Here is a 25,301-nt window from a genome sequence, read left to right on the forward strand (position 1 = left end):
ACTAGGTGGGCGAGATGAGCGTGGACTGTCCCCCCCCCAAACTCCTGGGAGAGAGGGAGATGCACTCTCGCTCTCTCCTCTTTTCAGTGAAATATAACACACATTCCGATCGCAGAGCTTTCAGACAGTCTCAACTGATAGACAGACACATCGAGCTGCTTTTCCTGCTTCAGTTTTTACTCCTCCTCCTCTCGCCAACGTCACCCTGACAATTACAAATAGGTCTCTCACAAACCATACCTGTCAATCTTTTTAATTGCTTTGTTTTCTTTTTTTCCTGGAGCTAAACAATATGACACAAAAAAGGAAATCTTAATACAGCACAACATAAAAGATTGTAGTTTGGGGAAAGACACAGGGGTTTGTTATTGTAATCCACTGGCTGATACTGGGTAAAACCATGTGTTCTAAAGCCAAGTTAAGTAGACACTGGCAGATTTTTAAACCAGTTAGTACCCCCCCACACACACCTTGTACATTCATACCACGTACCCACATAGACATAAACTACCCTTGGATGAAAAATGTCCTACATTTAAGATAAAAATACCTGTGTCACCTTGGCAATCTTAGTTTGGGAGTTAAATTTGCTTGGGGATGGGTGGCTTTTATATTTTAGTAATTCATGGGTAAGTGCAAAGCAAGAGGTTTTTAAAATTGAAATGTATACTTTTAATAAAAAATTCAAGATGGACTTAGCTCATCACACGAAAATGTGGAAAATATTTAATTTGGTCCCTCTATGAAAAGTGAATTGATTATTTGGTCAATACAGACAATTAGGGAGAAAATTGACACACTGCTACTGCAGCTCTCTCTAGCTAGGTTATAAAATGAGGTCTTCATACATCATTGCAACGTCTCCAATTCAATTAAGTCCTTCAGCATTCCCACCTAGAAGTTTAAAATGTTTATGTGCTCTGGGAATTTGGCCCTCTGGTTTCCAACACGTGTGTTCTCTCCCAATGGGTAACCTGTATCTGTCTTGTAGAGAGGCTACTTTAAAAATTCATGGAAAAACACGAAATCTAGGCCAAAATAAGTAAAATGTCTTAGTTCATACAACTTATATGGGGCAAACTGAGGGGCAGAGATGCGAGCAAGGCGTTTGGGGGACAGGGGACCAGGAGCCTGGGGCTCAGAGGGGGCACTGAGCGCCTCCTCCCCGCCCCCCCGTTCGGTGCTTGAATGCGCTCACCAGCAGCCAGGGATCCCCACGCGGCTCAGGGACCCGGCCGTGCCCCGCCGCCCCGGCCGCGCTCGGGGTTGATTCGTACCACCTTGCAAGGAAGTGAACGCTTCGCACGGGAAGGGGAGGCGCCTGTGCCGGCCACCGGCCGGCGCGCCTCCGAGAATGCCCGGAGCTGCTGCCGGCTCCCGGCCGCGGTGAACGTGGGACACACGGGACCCCTCGGCGCCCCCCTCACCCTTCAGAGTAGTCAAATCCGGCTTTTAGAGCGTGGAGAGGGTGGGGATATCCGGTGCCTCCCCGGCGCCGGAGGAAGGGGGAGGGCGGAGAGGCTCCCTGGCCAGTCTGCGCCGATCAGATTCAAACCAAAACAAAAAGATTAAAGGAGCAGCTACCGGGGCGGCTGCGATCCTCCGGCCAGGACCCCGGGGGTGGCGCGTCCGGGAACGCCGGGGGCTGCGAGGACTCCGGGAGCTGCGCGCCTGAGGGGGAGCGGGCGCCCAGCGCGGAGGGGAAGGGGGGGAGCCGAGGGGAGGGCGAGGGCCGGAGGAGGGGCGGACCCACCGGCTCCGCCCGCGCCAAGCCGAACTCAGCTGCCCGGGCTGGTCGCGACCTTGGCCTGCAGCGGCTCAGAAAGCCGGCGGAGGCGCGGACCATGCTGCGGCTGGCGCCCGCCGCGGCCCGAACTATCGTGGACATGTCGTATTCCCGCCACTTCCTGGACTTCCAGGGCTCCGCCATCCCCCGCGCCATGCAGAAGCTGGTGGTGACTCGGCTGAGCCCCAACTTCCGCGAGGCCGTCACCCTGCGCCGGGACTGCCCGGTGCCACTCCCCGGGGACGGAGACCTCCTCGTTCGAAACCGGTGAGCCCGGCGCGCGCCCTCGCCCCGGCCCCGCCTCTCCCGGGCCGTCCCGTTCGCCTGCGTCCCCACACCCCGGCGCGCGGTGCACAGCCTGACTTTGCGAGATTCTGGGAAGTTGAACCCGCCGCCATCTGGCGAAGGCGAATGTAATGTGACTGTTGCTGTTGTGAATATCCGATGCCGCCGAACGTCCTCATAACTGGGGGTTATTTTAATTTGGGATTCCCCTCCCCTCCCCCAGTCCTCCCTCCTCCCCCTCCCGCCCCCGAAATAAAACCGAGGGGACCCAGAAGCCGAGGCTTCCCGCCTGGCCCACCCGCGCGCACCCAGGGCTCCTGCGTTCACATAGTCTTTAGGGTGGAGCAGGGACAGCCTGGACCCAAGCTGCGACCTTTAGGTAACGTGCTTTGAAGAAAGGAGGCCGGGGACCAGGCTGGTCTTCCTGTCCGCTCCAGGTTGGCAGTAGCCGCGCAATGGCAGAGCCTGTCTTTGAGTGTGTTGGTGTGCACCTCGCTGGTGTCGTCTGCGTGTTGTCAGTGATGTGTGACTGCTGTCCGTGCCCCGGAGTGTAACGACAGGTCAGGCGTGTGGCGCGCGTCCTCGGCGTCTGGGGCGGGGGCATGGCTGCGTTTGCCCGCTCGTTCTGTAGACCTTCGGGGACGCTGGGGTTCTTGCCTGACCTCTGTCTTTTCCTCCCCTACACTCCGCACCTTAATGTGTTTCCGCCTCACTAATCTTGGGTAACTGGTGAGGCAACAGGAAGGAACGAGATCTTACTCCGTGGAGCCAGGCCCTCGGGTCTCTCCGGGTGGGTCCACTCCCCGCGGACTTGCAGGCGGGGCGTGCCTGGTGGCTCCATCCCCTTCGCAAGAGCAGGACTTCTCCGCCTGCTCGGGCCAGTCCGAGGGGTTACAGTGTTGCATGTATCAGGTTGAGTAATACTCCGAAGGGAGGAGAAAGTTCTGATCGTAACTGTGTTGTAAATTGTGTGCTAGCAAGTACTTTCAGACCCCTGCAAGGAGTAGCTGGATGCAACGTTTAATGAGTCCATTTTGGAGATTCATATCAGCCTTCCAAATAATATTGCAAGACTGAAGAATTCTGCTCTCAACGTAAAACTTTTGGAAACGTGTTGGAAATGTAAAAATTTAGTGAACCAAGGATGGGATTGAGTAGAGATGGGATGTGTGTGTCCTTTAAAAAGTTTGCTACCGTGGAAACAGCTTCAGAGGATTTTCTTCATTATGGGATGCAATGCTAGGGCTGTTCAGGACATGGGTCCCGCCAAGATAAAAAGGAGGGCTTGTGTGTGTTCGGAAATACAAAACACACCAGTGACTTGCTGGAAGCTGAGAGGAGCCCCAGGCTGAAAAGGCAAAAAGTTTCAGATAGGCTTTTGTTTCCTTTTTCTGATGAAGTACACTATTGATTGATCAGTGATATAAACACACACAGCTGCTTGAGTAAAACCCCTTTTAGAAAGGGGTTATGGGATGGGAGGGGGCCACTGAGCTTGGCGGAGGTGGGGGGTGGTTAGAGCACTACTGGCGGCAACTTGAGGTTGGGACCACCCTCCAGCCCCGCATTGGTGCTCTCCTGGCCTCTCCGCCAAGAGTGTACATCAACTTCTAGGATGCCCCCCTCCTGAGACTCCTCTCCCTTCACACTCACAGTCCCCCCTCACTGCCCCCTTCCCCACTGGGTGTCAGGGCACCCCTGGAGCTGCATCACTAGCTTGAGTCTTGGACTCCAGGTCAGTGCTCTGGACCACCGACTCTCACGTTTGGAGCTCATCGGTTTGGGTTGCTTTAAGATCCATACCTGTTCCCCTCCACCTATGCCAAGAATCTCTTTAATATAAATAGTATATTGATATGTACAACTTGACCTCTAACTTTTACCTGGAAGCCCACAACAGAAAGAAAATGGAGTCAGTTTTCTGCCTGTTGGCAGGGGGCAGAACCTCTGCTTCCCCTCTCCCCTACTCTGCTGGCAAACCTGCTCCTATCCCCCAATTGTAGGAAGATCCTTTATTCTTGCACACAAGGTCAGCGGAGGTGGCATTTTACGGTCTCTCTCTCTCTCTCTCTCTCTCTCTCTCTCTCTTTAAGAATAGAGGCTTAATAATTCACTGAAGGTTAGTTCATCTTAATTCTAGGCCAAATCTCCCCAGAACAGTGTTAATTACGTGAAAATTTTATGCATGCGCTTCTCCTTTTTATCATGATAAAACTGCTCTGGAATGAATAGATTAATCCCAAATTTACTTATTTGGAAAGGTGTGTGGAGGTCTGACTTTTTCTTTCACTTGGACCACTTACACATCTCATAACATTTCAACAGAAAATACAGATTCTCTCTTCGCAGGGAGGGAAGTGCTTTTGAGCTCCACAACCATTAGAATAATCAAGTTCACCATTTAGGAAAGGTGTGAGAAGGGTACATAAACTCCCCCATAGACCTACAATTGATGTTCCTTTCTACAGTTCTCACCTTCCTGTTTCATACATCGGAGGACAACTTCAATGTCCTGTCCATTACCGGATCTCAGAAAAGGAAAAGACCTCCGGTGAAGTCAGTTTGAGCGCTATTTTTAGCATTTTTAGTACCATAATGACACATTATTTCGTTTCTAAATATTTCTAACGATTTTCTGCTCCTGTGTAAGAAAATGGGGCTGAGTTTGCGGGGAGGGAAAAGAGAAGGGGGAGGGGATGGGGAAGGCGTTTTTTGATAAAGGGTTTGTTGCTCACGGGAGGGGAACAGTAGTATTTCTTCGGATTCTCCAGGCCAAATTGTTTTTCTTTTTCTTTCTTTCTTTTTTTTTTCTTCTTGTTATTTATTTATTTTTAAAATAAGTAGCTGGTTTGGACGACTTTGTCTCCCAGTATTGAAGGCATTTGCTTCGGACTAGAGTCTTCGCCTTGGGTTTTGTTCAGAAGCGTCCCGCTCTGCCCCGAAGGACTGCCCTGTTTCACAATAAACATGACGAAGGGGCTCAGCACTTTTTAATATAAATAAACGGGCGACTCTAGAAGGGTCTATATTGGGGGAAAGCCCACCTTGTCCTGAGGTTTCTCGACATTATTCTTTTGAGTGGATCCTGCCGTCGGGTCGCTGGAACCCTCATTAAAAGCACATATTTTAAATTAAAGGGGCACAAGCGAGCCTCCCAGCGCGCGCATCCTTCCCAGTGGTCTTTCCCCTCTCGCTCCCCCTTCCTGTCCCCTGCTCCCGACCCGGGCCCCCCTGTTCCATGGCGCGGCTGCTCTTGAACTTGCTTCTGGTGGAGTGGAGCTCAAGGGCTCCGGACCCCCCAGGCAGCTCTTCCCAAACCCCAGATAAGGACCTAGGCGCATCCGGGCCCTGGCGGGTCCCCACCACCCTAGGAGGCCTCGCAGAGTCAAAACAGGGGTCTGGGGAAAGGCGGGGGCCACGCCAGAGGCCGGGAGACACTGGAGAGGGCGAGGTTTGGGGAATCTAGATTCGCCACCAGCCCGAGATTCCTTCACCGCTATGCAGGCGATTTAGAAGAAGACAGGGCAGTTGGGAGGGGGGGGGGGTCACGAAATATGGGAGTGTCTAGGAAGCCAAGGTCAAGGTCCAGCCTCTAGCGGGTCTCTGTCCACGGGCTTTGCGCCTAGCCACGCAGGGTGCTCAGGGCTACCCCAGAACTTGACCTGCCCTGGGCTGGAGCGCCATGGTGAGCGCGCCCGCAGGACCCCTGCCTAGCCCCGGAGGCCCGCCGAGGTCCCGGGTGCGGACCTGGGCCACGGCCCCTCACCCCAGCGCTGGCTGCACTGCCCCAGCCGCTCCTGGAGTGGGAGACAGTGATCCTGCCTCTAGTTGATGGCGGTGGAGAAGCCACGCGGAACCAGAGGGTCGGGCAGTCAGAGGCGGCCCTTAAGTCCAAGGGAGGCTGCCGGGGAGCACTGACTGCCGGCACCCAGCAGGCAGACCCTGGCGCACCAGGGGGCTTCCGGGGAGACGGAGACAGGAGGCCACCTGGACGGGGCGTGCGGTGAGCCTGCGGGTGTCCTTCCCTGCTCTGGGGTGCGCCAGACGCAACCGCAACCTCTGACTTGATGTTTTAGGCAAAGCCCCCATGGAAAACTCAAGCTTCTGCTGATCGAGGGCAGCCACCCCAGCTCCCAGCAACGCCCCACTGCCCCCTCCCCCACCGCCATCACCACGCACACACCTGGCCCTCTGTCCCCTTGGCGTGCGTGCCCCCTCTCTCAGCGTTTCTCCTGATACGTGCGCTGCTGGGTTTCCCACCTCTCCGCTTGGAAGCGGTAAACCACAGCCTAGGGAGGAGAGGAGCTGGGGCTGAGTCCTCCAGCACCGCTTTTCTGCTCAAGGATTCTAGGTGGGGAGTGGGGAGGGACCCGAGGGGCCGGCCAGCACCGTGGAGTCCCTCGGAGTCCTAGGCGGGGTCTCCCCACACAAGAAAGGCGCCTCTCCAGCCGAGACTGTGGAAACGCCAGAGGGACCAGACTGAGGGGGCTGGGAAGGGTTAATTGCGGACTCCCCACTTCTCAAGCAAAACCTCACTTCACTTTCACTGCAGGAAGCCTTCCCGGAGTTTGCCTTACAACCTAGGCTGGGTCTCCGAGAGGCGCTGCAGCTGGGCTGGGCCCTGGCTGCTTCTAGGAAGAAGGCAGCTGGCTCTGCTCTGGGGAAGCTGGCCCTTTTTACAAAGACGGGGCCTTGAGAACTGAGTAAATTTCAAGGAGAGAGAGAGAGCAGCCTCCCCCTCCTCCCCAAATAGAATACAAGCATCTTGGCATTAAATGCCAAATGGGAAACCTGCAGAAACCATTTCCCCATTTCTCATTACTGCGTATCCTTTATGGGAATGGAATTCTGTGGCTCTTAGAACTCAGGGAGGCTGTGTGGTATGCTAACTTCTGAAAGCTGCCTGATGAGCTAGAAAGAAATGGTTTCCTGCTTTCTTTCTACAATATGCAGAGAGCTCGCAGTACTGTAGACACACAAGGCAGAAGCATCAGGGAGCATTTTTAAGGGCAAAGTATTACCGATAGACCTGTGGAAGTGGATCCTGGCACAGAGCAGTTTTGGTTTATTAAGTTAAATTAAAAGTGAATTATTTTAAAATGACCTACTTACCAGCTTTGCTCCTGCCACCAGATAACACCATCCTTTCAGTTCATTACAGGTGGAAATGACATTTTTAGGATCCTCCATTATGTGCCTAAGCCACCTCCTGACATCCTTAGTTGACGACTTTTTTTCCCCCCTTATGTATCAGGATATTTCTGTTATGAGGTATTCTTAGATGAAAAAAAGCTGGTAAAAGTACTGGCCTCGCAATTAAATTGACTCTGGATACCAAAGTGAAACTAATCATCTGGTATTAATCAACTTATGTCTCTGCTTCTTGTTGAGGGAAAATAGAGTGACGATATGCTTTCCTTTTCATCTGAAAAGGACTGTAAAATGTTGAATGTTCCATAAAATCTCTCTCCTCTTATGAGACAATTTTTGCTCAATTAATCAAAGTGCATATTTTCACACTGGACATCGTTACATCAGAAAGAAAATTTGCTGCAGCCACTCTAACAATGTTTTGAAACCACCCCTGCAGTAATGACCTTGCACATTCCATCAATCTTTAATAATATCATTGTCATTACTATTATTATCTGAAGTGTTAAATTGTGGCCAAAATCAATACTAGTGTACTTGGTTGAATATATTTTATCCCACTGTTGTTTTTAACATCTTTGTTAAGAGGCCAATTAATTTCCAACTCAGCTCCAGTGAAGTTTGTGGATAAGAAGGCTTCCTGACATATTTGTGGGTGTGTTTTGTTTTTTTGATTTATTTCTCCTTTTAAAAGAAAGAGGAGGGAAGTAAATGACATATGAAATAAATAACTTGATGTTTTAAAGTGATTGAAATTATTTCTAAACTGATGACAGCAAAACTCTGGTGGCAAATCACTGTTGAACTAAATACTCATTTAATTTCTTTTCCTCCACTGAATATCAGGACTGGTTTTTTCATATTCTATCAGAATGTATGGCTAAGCCAGCCCCCCACAGTCACCGAATTAGAGGGATTTTTTGAAGTGGACTATAAAGGCCTTGAGAACAAAACACCTTAATATATTTTTGTGATTGTTTTCTTCTAGATTTGTCGGTGTTAATGCATCTGACATCAACTACTCAGCAGGACGATACGACCCTTCAGTCAAGACCCCCTTCGATGTAGGTTTTGAAGGTGTGGGTGAGGTGGTCGCCTTGGGCCTCTCTGCCAGTGCCAGGTACTCAGTTGGCCAAACTGTGGCTTACATGTCACCGGGCTCTTTTGCTGAGTACACAGTGGTGCCGGCCAGCATTGCCACTCCAGTACCCTCTGCCACACCCGAGTACCTCACCCTGCTGGTAAGTGGTACCACCGCATACATCTGCCTGAAAGAGCTCGGCGGGCTAAAGGAAGGGAAGAAAGTGCTGGTGACAGCAGCGGCTGGGGGGACAGGCCAGTTTGCCGTGCAGCTTGCAAAGAAGGCCGGGTGCCACGTCATTGGAACCTGCTCTTCTGATGAGAAGTCTGCTTTCCTGAAGTCTGTTGGCTGCGATCGTCCCATCAACTATAACACTGAGCACGTGGGTACCGTCCTGAAGCGAGAGTACCCCGGAGGCGTGGATGTGGTCTATGAATCCGTGGGGGGTGCCATGTTTGACTTGGCGATAGATGCCTTGGCCACCAAAGGGCGCCTGATAGTAATTGGGTTTATCTCTGGCTACCAAACTCCTACTGGCCTTTCTCCTGTGAACGCAGGAACATTAACCGCCAAACTGCTGAGGAAATCTGCCAGCATCCAGGGCTTCTTTCTAAACCATTACCTTTCTGAGTACAGAGCATCCATGGACCACTTGGTCAAGATGTGTACCAGTGGAGACCTCGTGTGCCAGGTGGACCTGGGTGACCTGTCCACAGAGGGCAGGTTTACTGGCCTGGAGTCCGTGTTCCGGGCTGTCGATTACATGTACATGGGGAAAAACACGGGGAAGATTGTAGTTGAATTACCTCACCCTGTCAACAGCAAGCTGTAAAAACCGAACAATGGCATAAATCAGAAGAAAAAGGAAGTGGGTACTTGATGCTTCAGAATCACTCAAATCAATTTATTTTCAGTCATTAATGGAGATAATATTTCTTAAAATGAAAGTAAGTTGTTACAACATAGGTTTCTCTTTTTCTTCCCTTTTTTTCTTTTTTTACCCCTCTCTTGAAAAAAAAAAAAAAAGTGCTAATAAAACTTCCCTCCATGGCTCAGAGGTAAAACCTTTACATTCAACCCTTTGGTCATGGACAGTCTCATTCCAGATTTTATTGTTCCTGGGAACTAAATTAATTCCTGATGGGAGAGCTGATCAAATCAGTATGTCTTCAGCTTGATGAGATTTTAAAATTGGTCTTAAAAATAGTTCACAAATTCTTTGCTTTGGGAGAGTTTGGTCTTGGGCTAATGAGTAGTTAATAAGTGAGAGACACCGCAAAATATCAGCACTATTTCCGAGTGCACATTCTGAGGAAATGGCCCTTTGTAGCCTATAAATCACTAGCCAACTATCCAAACAGAAATTTGGAGGGATTCTTCCAAAACTTTGATTTTGTTAGATTATTAGCAAAAATGATCAAGCAAATACAGACCCATCTAAAAGAAGTCAATTGTATTAGAGGCTTTTGTGCCTGCGAGGCACATGTGGAATGGAAAATTTCACTCCTCCCTTAAGCAAATCGGTGCTGAAAACGTACACAGGCAAAAAGCAAGGTTGGGAGAGAGGACAACATATTCGGGGGCTTTAAGAACTTAATACATGTCCAGGAAAGGTGTGTGTCCCATCCACAATGAGGGTCTGCCTAACAGAACATGGGCCACGCAAGGGGAGGCCGCTCTGGGCACACCGTGGGAGGGTCCTCGCAGACGCCGGGGCAGAACAGAGCAGACTGCACGGCGCACAGTCGGGACCAAGATCTACAGCAAGAACACACTGGCTCTGTGTCAGGCTGTCTGGCATGGAAGGTGTGTTTCACCTCTGATCATGGGAACAATAGCAGCCCCTGCTCCTAGTTTTCCGTTTGACTTCTCCCAGGTTCTGGTGGAGTGAGATGCCTCTTGTCCCGGGCATCTGATGTCACACATGAACGTAACGAGTCAAGTGCCTTCTCTTCTGAATCATGCCTGGAGCTGATCCGCCCGCCTGCTAACCTTCAGCTCACCAAAGACGGCTGCAGCCTTCCTTGTGGACTAGGAAATCCCACGGTGCCTCTCTGATCGAAGGCAGAGCCCGCCAGATGATTTCACAGCCCGGGGTTTCCGCATCTCTCACGTGCTAAATAAATAGGAAGACAATTAAAGGCCCAGAAAACTTGGTGACCATATTTAATTTTTCTTGCCTTCCATCTGAGGAGCAAGGGACTGCTACTGCCCCATAGCTGTTTGTATCTGTTTTACAAGATTTACTCATTTTCAGGTACCTAATGTCGCTGCTAGCATGCATGCACAACAATACAATTTATATGGTAAATGGGACCAAATCACGGCTTCACTGAATGTTATGGCTGCACTGAAGGGAAATGTCACGGTAAATAGCTGCCAAATTATGGATCATGCCGAAGTGTCACAACTGCACTAAAGACAAATGGCACTGGAGGCTATTGCCACCGCGGGCCTGTGAGTTATGAGGAAGGGTAGCGGCCTGATGCGAGGCTCTTTGTGTCCTCATTATAGCAGAGGGTTACCGGTGCAGGGGACAAGGGAAGCCGGTCCAGTGCGGGGCTTGGTTATTAATCTGTCCCTTTCAGCCCTAGCGGCTGTGGCAGAACAGAGAGGGACTCAGCCTGGCTTTCAGATACACAAACACACAAGGGAAGGGGACAAGTTTCACGAGCGTAACCACCGGAAATGGCTGGTCACGGAAAACCGTGTCCATCAGACCATCTCATCAGAGCATAGTATTAAATTGAATGCAGTGTGTGTCTGCTGGCTGGGTTGCTCCTTATGCAGGTAGACGTGTGACGTGGGAAATCTAAGCAGAAATGCACTGCTCCCTTTGTGGAGACTTGAGGGGGGAGGACATCGCCAACTAAATTGCTTCTTCTAAACTGAAGTGTGTCCCGGTTTCTTTCATTTTAATGGGAGGGTAATAAAGATGAAAGACCAACATTTTTACTGATGGACCCCTTAAGCTACAGAATAGAAATTTATTGTGTTTTTGAAGGAATACACTAAATTCAGCTATGTAAAAAAAAAAAAAAAAGTATTTTTTTTCAAACACCCAGGTTTGAAATAAAATCTAATCTGAAACCCTCATGTTTTCTCTCTCCCCAAACTAAGGAACCACAGCACAGGCTGTTTGCATTTAATCTCAGGAAACAAGCATGAAAGATTCCGCCCATTCAGATAATGCCAAAAAGATGTTTAAACTTTTTTTTTTATTCTTCTGAAAAATGATTTGTAAATTGAGGGTCATAGTTCAGCACCAGTTTCATCTTCTGGTATTATCATTCAAGACTAGCCTCTAATGGGAGGTGAAGTGGTGCAAAGCTCTCAACACCTTTCTTCTGAACTGTATTACATATCACAAAAGTACATCCATAATTCAGGGCAATTGTCAGTCTTTGTTTTAGAGACAGGGCTGGGGCTGGGCGACCGCGCTGGATGAATTATTCCTTGGTTCTCAGGGTGGCCTCTTTGCACGTCTGCCTGGAGGTCTGGGGCTGGGCAGATGGAGGATTTGCCTCTGGTTAGTGCACAGAGAGGAGGGATTCTCATCCCTCACCATCCCCTCGATTTCACATTGGTTTAGCATGCAAACACTACAACGGTGTCATTTCAATCCCTCTGACGGTGACTTCTGCTGTTGACTGATTTCAGCATTTAAAGAAATTGGAATAGTTTACAAAACAACACAAGTTTTGCATGATCTGTTCGATAAATTGTTATTCTGTGATTGCATCTGAGTGGGGTTTCTCAGGAGCAGGACCGAGTTCTGTAAGTGGAATTACGCTCAGTATTTATCTAATGAAAGTGCGGCGACAAGTAGCTGCTTGTGATTAAAATGAAAATCCCGCGTTATGTACTTAAGGAACATTCCTGCTAATGAGGATGTAATGCCCTCACACAACACAGCCCTTCGTTCTGTGTTCACGGCCACAAGATGCTGGAAACTTGACAGATGATGTCATTTAAGACACATGCCTGCCGTAGGGACCTGCTTTTTGGCTTCCTGTTTCTGGCTTTTATTTGGTTAACATTTCTAATGGCCACCTGACTGGTAGTGGGTAATGTTTTAACCCCTTTGTAGAATTCCCAATTAGTCCAAATTTACTACATTTGGGGCCTTCAGAATGGGGCAGGGAGTGTCAGTGCTGAGAATATTTTTTGTGATCACTTTACCACAAGGACATATGGGATAAATACCATCTTTTAGATTTATATAAAAACAGATGAGCACTGTGCGACTTCCAGAAAATATATGATACAGAAAGAGCAAACACAATCAACGGTGGGGGATCATTTCCTCCGGGTTCCAATACAAGTTTTATGAATGTGACCCAGATGCGAAATGGCCTGATTTGATAGACTTGTAATTACTGTTCCCTATACTTTCCACTCTCTTGTTTTATTAAATAACATTTGTTATTTATGGTACTTATTTAAAGACACAAAATTTATCTATGAAAACATGGCTAGTTAATTTGGGGGGCTTTTAGAGCACTGTGTTTTTTTTTTAAATTAGATTTTCTGTAACTAATTTTTTTTAGTTATGGCCCAGAATTAAAGATTTAGCATCATCTTTCAGAAGTCAAAACGCAAAACTCGGGGTTATCAATGTTGTTGGGCATTTTTTGACTTTGAATTGTTTTCCAAAACCTTTATCATTATGTTATTTCAACTTATAAAAGGAGGAGGGTTTGATATGAGAACTGTATTGCTGTTATCATGAGCGAAGTATGGGACATTGGCAAAAATTATTTTTAAAATGCTAAACAAAGTACATAATGAATATTTGACCGACATGTTTTAGTTCACATAACTCTTGACCTTAGAATTCATTGATATTCAAAGAACGCCAGACAAGGTGCATATTTCAGTTACGCGTGCTTGCGTGTTCTCTATCAGTCAGTCCTTCACTGGGTCTGAGTGGCTGGTGAGATGCAACAGACAAACCGTGGCCTGGGATCCACACCATCCTAAGCATCTACTGTTGACACCGGATGTGCCCACAGCACGGCTGCCCCGCTGTGCTGGCTCAGAGCATCCTGGAGGCACAGCCCCTCAGTCCCTCAAGCAGTAGGGTGAGGACTGCATGGGGTATAGTTTGGGGAAACTAGCAAGTGCCTCATGCGCCTGGGGAGCCCTGAGCCAAAAGTGCAGAGGCTCCAACGGCCCCCCAAAGGAAGCCTTTCCCTTGAAGGGCACTATCTGACATTGTCTTTCTGCCAACATGAAATTAAAGTAATAATTAAAACACACCCTGCTGACTGGTGGTGGCATCCAACACAAAAAAACGGAGCTGTGCTTAGAGCTCAGGAAAACGTCCCGTAAAATTGCCAGCTACTATCGTGCGTTACCCCCTCCACATACACAGCTCAGCCGCCTCAGGGTGACTTGGACGACCAGCTTCCTTGGTCAGTGGGAGTCGAGGAGCATGCTTAGGGAATGAAGGGGGTCCCATTAAGGTCCCTTGCTTTGCCCTCTGCCGCACCTGGGTGATCAGCCAGCAGAAAACTAGACCTGGAAACAGCCGGGGTGCTCTGTCCTTCCTAAAGGAGAAGACGCAGGTGTCCTTTAAAAGGTAAAATTTGGGATATAAGGGCCATCTAGTTCTGCCCATTTTGTTGAGACAGAAGCCGAGACTAGGAAGAACAGGTACCTTGTCCAAGGTCACTGGACCCAGAAATGGAGCTGGAGCGCAGATGTCCCCAGTGCCAGGCCATCTTTGTAGGACGCCCTTTATAATCCGCCAAGCTCCCTCGGCATGTGCCTGAGTAAAAGTGTCACAGAATAACAATTGGCCTTTATTACAAAGATTTTTGTGGATGAGATGATGACCAACCCAGGAAGAATATCACAGTTCTGACCTCAAAAGTGTGTTCCACTAGGGACCCCCTTTAATCCAACACAAGGGTCGAGAGCATTGGATTCTGTCATCTAAACATCACACAACATTTGGGGAGTCGGGGGAGAGAGAAGTAACTCAGTGGAATTAATGTCTGAATGCGCACAATTTAATTTTAATGCTACAAAGAAGGTCTCCTTGCCTATCAAGGGGTGTCAAATAATGAAAATCAAATCAAGAAAAGCTTTATTTTCATGTATTGGTGTGTTTTTTTCTAGAGTGGCTATAGCTGCTTCTATTATCACCTCTAGAAAGCTGATAACGTTTGACCATCATATTGTTAACAGCAAACTAGCTAGAATCTGAATTTGCTCCCCTGAAATGGAATTCTGAGTCCCGCTGACTCGGGGCTGTGATCGGTGGATGGATGCGTTCTTGGCAGTGGGGAGCGCAGGAAGGTGAGGGGGTGTGTCTGGGGAGAGGCACGCTGGGTCCCGCATTTCATGCTCACGTGTGGCAGAATCTCATGTTCTGTACAAATGACAGGTCATAATTAAGACTCAGAAACAAGCCCTTCAGAACCACACAGCATTGAACATTCACGTCTTTCTACATCACTTCTGTCTTCCTTGAACGCATGCATAACAAGCGTAAACTTTCGACTTCACACGAACAAATCCTTTCCCAATAGAAACAGCTTCCCTTAACATTGAAAAACCCTTCCCGGGAACGGCAGCAGTGACAAGGCAATCTCGTTCTGTACAAAACCTCATTTCTCACCGGGGACCGGACGGGATAGCGGGCCCTCGCTACGTTGTCCGAATTTACATTTGGAAATTGAATTGTCTCCTTGAGGGTTTTTTACTCAAAGTAACTTTTGGAGAATTCCTTACATCGGGCACATCCAGGTAATTGGAATGAGACAGAGCTGGAGGAGCCCCCTGTCCCAGCTCATTCTCTGATCAGTAGAATTAAAAGGGCTATCATTGTCATTATTGAAGAATATTTATCGTCTCAACTTTTACACATGCTTTATGTAACACCTTGGAACTGATGAATTTGATGTATTAGCATACAGTGTCACTAATTTCACCTCTGCACTATTAAATAGAAAAAGACTGTTGATTTCCATTCTAGAGATGGGACTTCGTATTGAAATAAAGTACAGGAAATGACTCCCTGGATTGCTGAGCCCCTCGTCACGCAGAGATGGGGTCCATGGACAGTTCTCAGACCGAGGCTGTTTGCACTGGGGCGGAGCTTCTCCGACGTCATGGCTCCCACGCAGCCCCTGCTGCAACATAGGGCCCGGCGCGGCAGGTCCACAGCGGGGCCTGGGAACCTGCATTTCCCAGGCAATGCCCAGGCTGCTGGTCTGCAGACTGGACTTTGAGTAGCAGGAGCTGGATCAGAGCCTTTGAAAGACTCCCATCTTGCAAAATGCTGTTTTACTCTAAGGCGTTTCTGAGCCGCCTGGAGGCTCCCTCTGTATGAATTTCCAAAACCAGCGCGTAGTTGCCTTTTATCATCACAATGTCAACTTCTTTAAAAGGACCGTCCATGGGCTGTCGGGTACTATGGTGGAAACTGTTTCCACACAGTCCTCCTGGGGCAGGAAGGACGTTCCCAAGGGGTACAAGGTGTACCCTAGGGCGACTCAACTCAGGTGACCCCAGACGCCCTTTAACTACAGGCAGATCATGGAAGGACCGGAAACTGCTGGGTTCCTCCCACAGAGCTGGCATGCTGCTCCTGGGAGTCAGAGGACCTGAGATCGAGTCCCCTTTCCCAGGATGGGCACCGCAACACCAGGGAGACTTGGGACCCACGGGAGCCCAGATTGCTTCTTTGTCTCTTTTCTGTCATCCTCTGTGGGGGGGCTAGAACCACACTGTCCAGAGCAAGGGAAGCACCTGGGGGAATGTCCCAGCCACGTACTAACGCGCCAGTCCCTTCCCCTCTTTGCCTTTGGGATGACAGAGGCACAGAGGAGACTGGAGACGGTGTGGTCGGAGGTGTTCCCAAAAGGAGTGGAGACTGCTCCCCACACCGTGAAGCCAGACCGTCGGTTATGGCCCTGTGGCCTCAAGAGACGTGAGATTAGAAAAATGAGAGGAAACACGTGAAGCAGACAGCAAAGTCTTGACATTCATTACCCCTGTGATCCTTCCCACCCAGAAGTAAAAGAACCTAAGTTTTCTTTTTAAGTATAACACAACTAGTCTATGACGGGTGCACGGTGGATCTTTATTACGCCCACAACAAGTATACAGAGTAGTGGATGCGCATATTACCCTAAAAAGTTAGGATGCTTTGGGGTGCCAAGTGTCAGAAAGTCCAACGGAAACTGGCTTAAACATTAAGGAGAGTCACGTACATGGCAAGTTCGGAGGGAGGGCAGGCTTCAGGCGCAGGTTCATCAGGGATCCAGCTCCACTTCTCTGGGACCCTCTTCTCAGACTGCTCATCAGATGGCTGCTGGCAGGAGCAGGCTGTACTCTCACTCCGACCACACCCCGCCCACCAGCTCTCCAACAAAAGGCCTCCCCTTATGCTGGATCAGGTCAAGGGACCCTGTAACTGTGTCAAGAAGAGTATCCAAACCGCTAGAAACGAGTGGTCCTGTTCAGGAGGGGCAGGATGGATCCTGGGGAGGCAAACTGCTCATTGCCCCATGGAATCAGTTCTGGTCAACTGTGAGAAGGCGGGAGCCCCTGTTAGGTGGCGGGGGGTCCTCATGAACACCCTTGGGCTCCTTGAAGCCAGGGACGGAGTATGTCATGGGGTCTCCACACCTAGGAGCACGTCAGGCGTTTAATAAAGGTATGTGTGTATATTGCCCTGAGCCCAAGCCAGGCTGATGCTGGGTCCCTGCATGAGGAACCTCAGCACAGAGCCCAAGAGCCCTCACCCTCCCATTTCCTGGGTGCTGGAAGGTCCTGAGTGCACCTGACCCTGAGGAGGGAGCAGCTGGCTGCTGGGCGAGGCCATAGCAGGGGTCACCCAAAGGACAGCTCAATACCCCCAGTTTTCTAAAAAACAAAAAAACAACAACCCACTTAGAGCAAATGAAGGATGGGTCATTTTGCAACCACAGAAAGAATGGAGTTGTGTGTGTTAGTGTTAGTGTGTATCTGTGTGTCCGTGTGTCTGTGTGTGTGTGTACCCATGTGCCTGTGTATCTGTGTGCGTGTTTGTATGTGAGTGTGTGTATGTGTGTGTTTGATGGCAGACGTGAGGCCCTATACCCTGTGTATTCACCTTGTCCAAGCCTGTGAAGGCAGGGTCATTGATAGCAGCGCCCTCCACCCAAGCACTATGTGCGGGGCTGTTGCTGGCAGGAGCCTCCCTCCATTCCATCCTGCTGGCCCTCGCCCTCTCTGTCAACACTCAACTCTCGTCCACAGCAACCTGTCCAGGCTGCCAGGCTGCAAAGACGGTAGCATTATTTGTCAACACTTCCGGAGGCCTGGGCCACCTGCTCATTCTCAACTGACATCTTTGGGTGTTCAGTTAAAATGGACCCGGGTGCTCGGTGCACAGGCAGGCTCCCTCGAGTGAGGACTCCACGTGGAGTGGGAGCCCTGCACGAGCAGCAGCAGCAGCAGCAGGAGGAGCCAGCTCCCGCGGCTGACAGCCCACTCCCCACACACGCGGCAGAGCAAGGACGGCCCCTATTACATGGCTGAGCGGGGCCCGCGCTGGCATGCTGTCATTCTAACGTGTGCAAGTCAGCAAGCTTAATTGCTCTTGTCCTTTCAAGATGACTCTCCACCAACAATCTCATTATCGGACACACATGTTTATTTCCATTTCCAGAGCCTTCGTGCAGACCCGAATGCAATGAAGGAGGAGAAAATATTATGTTAACCAACAGCATTGTTTGTTCTCTTCCTCCCCTCCCCCCTCAGAGCATCCCGTGCTCCAGAGCTCCCACTCCTCACGGTGGGAAGGTCAGAGGCCTGGCTGGGCCCCAAGGCCCCAGCTTGGGCTCCACTGTGTGCTTGGGTTGAGCAATGGGGGGCATCCAGCCAGGTGACACTTGTGGTAAGGAGCTCCAGAGGACACCCACATACAGGATAGAGGCCCCATTTGCCCAGCTCAGCGTTTGAGTCTCTACTGTCAGGTGCTGTCTTAGTCGTGGGAGCGGGATCCTGTCTGCAGGAACCTGCACTTCATCAGGGAGGGGGCACCTGCCAAAGAGCCAGACAGGGCACTTAACAAGCACCTACTAGGCACCAGGCTTTGTGCTAGGTGCTTGGTCCATTCATTTCACTTCATCCTCAGAACAGTGTGCTCTGGACTGACACTGTCCAATGGACATGAGAAGAGGCATCAATGCAAGCCACATGGGAGCCTCAGCATGTTCTAACAGCCACATTGAAAAGGGTGGAATTAATTATCCCAATATATTTTATTTAGTCCAATATATCCAAACTATTATGCTGCAGCTTATAATCAATATGGAAATTACTGAGATACTTTATTTTTTTTCAGTTTGAATTAGCCACATTTCATGGGCTCACTAGATAAGAAGCTCATGACTTCACTGTGAGGTCAGTTGGGTTCTTAACTGTGAGCTCAGTGGGACCCTAGACTGTGAGATAAGTCAGGGGTTCTAGACTGTGTGATCACTTGGGGTTCTGGCTGTGAGGTCAGTGAGGTTCTGACTGTGGGATCAGTGGGGTTCTGACTGTGGGATCAGTGGGGTTCTGACTGTGGGATCAGTGGGGTTCTAGCTGTGAGATCAATGGGGTTCTGGCTGTGAGATCACTGCGGTTCTAGGCTGTGAGATCACTGGGGTTCTGACAGTGAGATCATGGGGGTTCTGACTGAGATCAGTGGGGTTCTGGCTGTGGGATCACTGCGGTTCTAGGCTGTGAGATCACTGGGGTTCTAGGCTGTGAGATCACTGGGGTTCTGACAGTGAGATCACAGGGGTTCTGACTGAGATCAGTGGGGTTCTGGCTGTGGGATCAGTGGGGTTCTGGCTGTGAGATCACTGCGGTTCTAGGCTGTGAGATCACTGGGGTTCTGACAGTGAGATCATGGGGGTTCTGACTGAGATCAGTGGGGTTCTGGCTGTGGGATCAGTGGGATTCTGGTGTGAGATCACTGGGGTTCTGGCTGTGGGATCAGTGGGGTTCTGGCTGTGAGATCACAGGGGTTCTGACTATAAGATCAGTGGGGTTCTGGCTGTGAGATCACTGGGGTTCCGGCTGTGAGATTATGGGGATTCTAGGCTGTGAGTTCAGTTGGGTTCTGGACTATGAGCTCAGGCACCATTTTTTAAACTCAGTAATACCTAACCTATCTCACAGTGTGGTGGGCACTGACTTAACTGCTTATGTAATATCTTCTGTAATCCAGATAACCACCTGTGGAGCAGGACCTATTATTACCAACACCCCATTTTACAGATAGGGGAACTCAGGCACAGAAAGCCACAGAAACAGACTTGAAGCCACGGAGCTGGGAATAAAATAGCTGGGCAGGGACCCAGGCAGCCTGGCTTCAGGCTCTGCAGATTAACCAGCAGGTCCCGAGTCCTTTCAAGACCTCACACAAGCCAGGTGTTCAATACACATGTGTAGGATAGGTGACTGAGGGAGAGACTTAATCTCCAGTCAGTGATGAAATTGGCACCAAGAAGTTCAGTGGATTCGTTCCCTAATGTCACGCAGCTAGAAAATAGCCGAGTTGCTGTTAAAGTGGGAGTGTCTGACTTGGGAAGGTGGGGAAATCCTAGAGGATGTCCAGAGGGAGAGCGTGCTGTTTCCGGTCATTTCCATGGTGATGGGCATTTAAGTGCACACATCGTGATGGGGAAGGAATTTCTGACAAGGAGAATGAGACAATCCAAGGCCAAGGGTCAGGCTTCACCCATCCCAGTCGGTGCAGGGGTGAGGTAGACGAGGATGACACAGGTAGTGCATGAGGACCCTACAGGGCCTCGATGGGAGAGGGGTCTCGGGATCCGAGGGAGTGACCACCTCAGCCAGACCTCAGAGGAGAGGGACACTGTGGTCCTCCACAAGGCTCGTCCCTCCCAACACACACTCCAGGCTCCCCCGCCACATCACCAGCCCTCAGGGAAAGCTGTCAGACTCACAGTGAAATCCCCCACAGGAAGCAGACAAGCGGGATTGTGGGCACCAGCCCACCTGGTGTGGAAGACGGAGCAGGCAGGGTCTCACCTGGTGCTTGGTGTGGTCTGGGGGGAGCTGTGGTGACTGCCTGAATGCCTGCCACTCCTTTAGGGGCGCACCCCAGCAGACCCAAACCCTTGGCCCATGGCCCCAGGAAGTAGAACCTGCTCTGCACACGAAGGAAGGAGGCTGGGCAGGGACAGAGCCCCTTCCCCCCCCCCCCCCCGGCTCCCTTTCCTTCTTTCCTTGCTTCTCTTCCCCTCCCTCCCTTCTCCTGTAGAAAAAAAAAATTGAAAGTGGGAAAATCTTGTTCCCTACCCATCCCTGCATATTAATTCAGCATAAGGTTCAAAGTCCTTTTAAATATTTCCCAACCCTAGGATTCAGATCTCAACTTTATTATTCTTTTATGAAAGAAAAACTGTAGGTACACTTTCTGTTTATTAAAAAATGTGTAAAATGGCACTTTTTGGTGGCACAGCTCTCCTGGTATATTATTTATTGCGAAGAAAAATTATCGTGCTGATAAAAAAATAATGTCACTTAAAAATTAGGTGGTTCCCAATCAACTTGTGGCAGTAATTGCTGCGATGTCCTCTTTGATTTAGATATAGTAATATCAATGTAATTGCCACTGGGAAAAAATTATAATGGCTGTTAATGATCACTAACACATAAACGGCAATGAGCAGGAACATGTATTTTATATCAGATTCAACCCCAGAGCAGCCGTAGGAAACCCAGTGGCTCCAGCAATCTGGCACCAACCCCTCAAGGAGCCAAGCCCCTGGTCCTGGCTAAATGAGGGGGTGGGTGGTTACGGGAGGGCAGGGACGCCCTCGGCCTCCCCCGGGCTCCATCAGGGGGCTCCTCTGGTCTTCCTGCGGCAAAGTGGGGAAGCACTGGGAGAAGCCAATGGCCCAGAACCTGCTTCCATCACAGGGCTGCACAGCGCTCCGTGTGTGCATATGGAGGCCGTGCTCTGTGCCTCTGCTCATTCATTCTTGAACTCATTCACCTGCACGCCATACACTGCACTAAACCAGCATTCAAAACCCAGAAAACGAGGTCTCTGCCCCCTGTTCTTCCCTCTCTCCCCCCCGCCCCACTCTAACCCCAGGGGCCAGCACTGCTTTGGTTTTGCAACGTCTGGATCTCCCTTCCATTCGCCACCCAGGCCTGTACCCAACAGCCAGCCCACCATGGAGTGGGTGACAGATGAGATGAGCAGCCCTAGTGCCCACCGTGGGTGGTGCCAGGTGGGCACAGGGGCCACGTAAGTCATGGACACATCCACTGATGGGACAGGCTTCTCATAAAAAGAGGCATCATTTTAGCTCTTACAAAGATGAATTCCCTAGACGACACTAGAGCGTAATCACTAACCTGTTGAACTTGTTAGCCTGGGGCAATGAGGCTCCAAGCGGAGACAGTGTGGGAAATGAGGGAATAGGAAGGGACCCACCTGGCCAAGGTGGGACCAGGGACCTGGGCGCTGGACTAGACTGGGCCCTGCTCCTGGACACGGGCAAGTCATTTGGCCTCAACACCAGCAAAGGGGGACTTGGGCACACAGATGGTTCGGAATGTGCAGTGGGCCCAGCTTCTCCGTGGAGGTCTGTGAGCCTCTGGCCACAACACTGATGACCAGTCACTACACAACCTTATTGAACTTGGGGCCAGTAGCTCGAACTCCTTCCTGAATGAAGCCCATCCGACACACCACCTTCTCACGAGGCACCTCACGGTCTCCGGGCACTTAGGAACACCAGCTGGCACCAGCACCAGGCTGGGCAGTGTTTTGAACTGCAAAATCATCACAAAGAGCCCAACCGGAGAACAATGGGCACTAAGCAGACACGAAATGACACGTGTTCACAGGTGCGAGCCGAGGCAGGAGGCAGAGCTCGCCTCACTCACCTCTGCGGGGAACGGCACATCACATGTTCCGATGCTCTACACCTGTCGAATGACCTGACGGGACCCTGAGTACTGATTTGGGGTTACAGGTAAATTTTGGTGAGAAGGCAAATTCACAATATGGGATCTGCTAATAGCGAGGATCAACCGCACATATGCAGAGCTCCCGGTCCCTAGGAGGCATCCTGTGGACTGGGACCCCTCAATCACTCTAGGAACACCACTGGTGTCCCTTTGAAATCCTACCATCGGGTGAAACCTGCAGTGGAGAGTAAGCAGAGAATGTGGGAGGGCCGGCGTGTTTTCACTGACCCATCCATTCTTGACAGACATCCACTGAGGATCCATTCTGTGCCATGCATAGGGGACAGAGAGCATGGTACTGTCCTCCGCAAGCGGCTTAATGACCACACAAGTGGGTGGTTTCTGACACCGTCACTACAACTGTTGATAATGTCAGACACTCAGATGGCACTTACTATGCCCAAAAGCTCGTCGCTCCTCACAGCAACTGTATGAAGTAGGAACTCGCGTTACTGTCTCACAGATGAAGAAACCTAGGAAGGGTAAGCAGCTGGCCCAGAGTGTCCTTACAGGGTCTCCAGAGTCTGTGCGCTTAAGCAGCACTGTTTCCTCTGACCACAGACTGTGGCTATTGCATCACTGGTCAGTGACCAAATATTTGAAATACCATGACCCAAAGACGGCTGACCGAAGGCTGAGGCCTTGACAATGTCCTCCATTGTGTCTCCATGATGCCAGCTCATCAAGTAAACTCATTTAAAAGTCATTCAATTTAATAAACATAATTAAATCCTCTGGCAAAATCATGTGTTGGCCTAGGAAGAGTTTCACAGTTCTAACCGTTGCTCAGCCTGTGATGTACAGGGAGATACTGGTTGTGAAGGAAAAGGGGGACAAAGCTGCACTTGGGGGTGTCTGCTGCTGCACAGGTGGTGCCTGGAGAGTCTTCACCTCTCTGGGCTTCAGCTTCCTTATCTGAGAAGTGACTTCCAGGGCCCCTCCCAGGTGAGCTTTCCCTGCCGTTCATAGTAGAGACATGATCAGTATCACTCGAGGGTATATAATGCATCCACTAAAAGTCTTTAAAGAAATTCCTGATGCATTATGGGATAAAAATACCAGGTTATACGGCAGCACGAATAGCATGAGGCTGATTTTTGTAAACCATCCACGTGCTGAAAATGGCCTGGAAGGAAGCTGGCTAAGATGCTGACAGTGGTTCTCTGCCAATAACAGCAGCAGAACTTAAGTTACTTCATATGCTTTCCTGTGTTTTCTGAATTTTCTATAATAATAATGTCTTTTTAAATATATATTTATTTATGTCAGAGAGGAAGGGAGAGGGAGAGTGAGATAGAAACATCACTGATGAGAGGGAATCACTGACTGGTTGCCTCCTGCATGACCCACACTGGGGATCGAGCCATTCGGCATGGCTTCCGGCCATCTCAGGGCAGGTAGCTCAGGGCATCAGTAACAGGGTGGGGCCATTCCCCAGAGGGCAGTCTTGCAGGGATTGCAGATCCCATGGCGGCTGCGCACTGATCCCTGGCCTGGTAAGTTGAAGAGCCCATTACCTGTGCCTAAGACTCAGCAGGACTCCAGCACTTTACCAGGGGGAAGTCTGAAAATCCCCAACCTCTTTTGTCGGCACCTGAAACCTCACCATAATCTCCATGGTGTTGGAGACACTGGGTTGGCAGCCCATTGCCCCTCGGGGCCCGACTCGGTGGAGAAGAAGGAGGTGACATGTGAGAGACCAGTGGACTTTCTGACAGTCAGAATATCACACACCCTCGTCTGCAAGGAACACAGACGGAAAAGCCTACCTTTGTTTAGTGAAAATAAAAGGGCAGAATGAGTTGAGTGTGCACTCAGAATAAGTGACCGTGCCTGGGTTGGAAGTTAGTTCTGGGTGGGAAAGCTAAAAACCACCGCCCTGGGCACCAGAGGACTGAGGACTATGTCCATGCTGGCGGCTCTGCCGCTAGGTCTGAATCACTATGACTTCTCGTCCTTCATTTATCACTATCGTTCACCTCTGCTCGGGGCCCGGTAACTTGGTCCAGGCTTGAGTTTGAGCAATCCATGGTGTTTCCTCAAAGGCTTTGCTGGACCACTCCATAAATTCAAGCAACCTGCTAAAAGGCTCCAACTTCAGAAATGCCTGCCATTTCACTTATTTCTAGTCCTGGAGGGAGGCTGGGGTTCATGTGGTAAAAATGCTCCCCAGCCTTGTCCCCTCTTCCTGCGGGACTAACCCCAGCCCTCTCTGAGGCCAGTCGTGGCCCCGGCTGAGGCCGAGCCAACCTTGTGGGCAGAGGAGCTGTGGACCACTTCCAGGCCGGGAGGACGAACCCCCACCTGGGAGCTTCCCCTCTCCCTATGCCCCACTCAATGCAGCGGGCTCCCTGCCCTTTGGAGAGCCTGGGGCCCCGAGACCCACACAGCCTTGTGCCTGGCACTGGTCAGTAATGCCCATTGGTTAGTCCAGTGAGAGCAAAACCTGTTGTGTTCAGCCTGCTAATCCTGGGCTATCCGTTCCAGCAGCGATTGCTAGCCCAACGAACGTGGATGGAAACCCAAATTTCAGCATTTTCTAAACAGATGCTCATGTGTTGTTTGAGGTTTTTTGTTTTTTCAGAAAAATCACAAAGTGAGGAACGAATGTGCTCAATTTCTCTAATGGACTTCCCTCCAAACAATTCCTGCCTCAGGGAAGAGGGAACCAGCCCAGCCTTGTGGGATCCCTGAACCCTGAGCTCCATCGGCAGCCTCCCAAACAGGGCAGAGAATCACCTCCTGAAGAATGCATCCCGGGGGCCTTGGTCTCAGCGCCCCCTTCTGTTACGATAGCTTCCAGCTTCTACAGTGTTAGTCCCCCCTCTCCTCTGCCCATGCGATTTGAGGTTTACTAATCCCCATCCACTCCTCCTTTGTGGCTAGACCTCCAATTCCCCATCCCTGGATCCCTGTCAAGTCCACACTGCCTTCCATCGCCCTTCATGTGGGCTCCCACTCCTAACCACACCTGTTTCCATGCTCCACTGCCCTCAC

At 50.2% G+C, this 25,301-nt stretch overlaps 1 protein-coding gene across 1 annotated transcript; it reads left to right on the forward strand.

Moving 5' to 3' along the window:
• Positions 1-1,714: 1,714 nt before the first annotated feature.
• On the forward strand, positions 1,715-12,740 carry ZADH2 (zinc binding alcohol dehydrogenase domain containing 2). Its single transcript, XM_036320927.1, has 2 exons — positions 1,715-2,053; positions 8,211-12,740. The coding sequence occupies exons 1-2, from the start codon at positions 1,845-1,847 to the stop codon at positions 9,133-9,135; spliced, it is 1,134 nt and encodes a 377-aa protein (XP_036176820.1). The 5' UTR covers positions 1,715-1,844; the 3' UTR covers positions 9,136-12,740.
• The last annotated feature ends 12,561 nt before the right edge of the window (positions 12,741-25,301 follow it).

The sequence above is a fragment of the Myotis myotis genome, unplaced genomic scaffold (genome assembly GCF_014108235.1).
Source record: "Myotis myotis isolate mMyoMyo1 unplaced genomic scaffold, mMyoMyo1.p scaffold_m19_p_9, whole genome shotgun sequence".
Classification (NCBI taxonomy): domain Eukaryota; kingdom Metazoa; phylum Chordata; class Mammalia; order Chiroptera; family Vespertilionidae; genus Myotis; species Myotis myotis.

Bases quoted from the DNA above. Each gene is read 5' to 3' on its own strand.
- ZADH2 (XM_036320927.1), top strand. From the start codon at position 1,845: ATGCTGCGGCTGGCGCCCGCCGCGGCCCGAACTATCGTGGACATGTCG. The intron at 2,054-8,210 runs GTGAGCCCGGCG...GTTTTCTTCTAG, and splicing joins GACCTCCTCGTTCGAAACCG to ATTTGTCGGTGTTAATGCAT.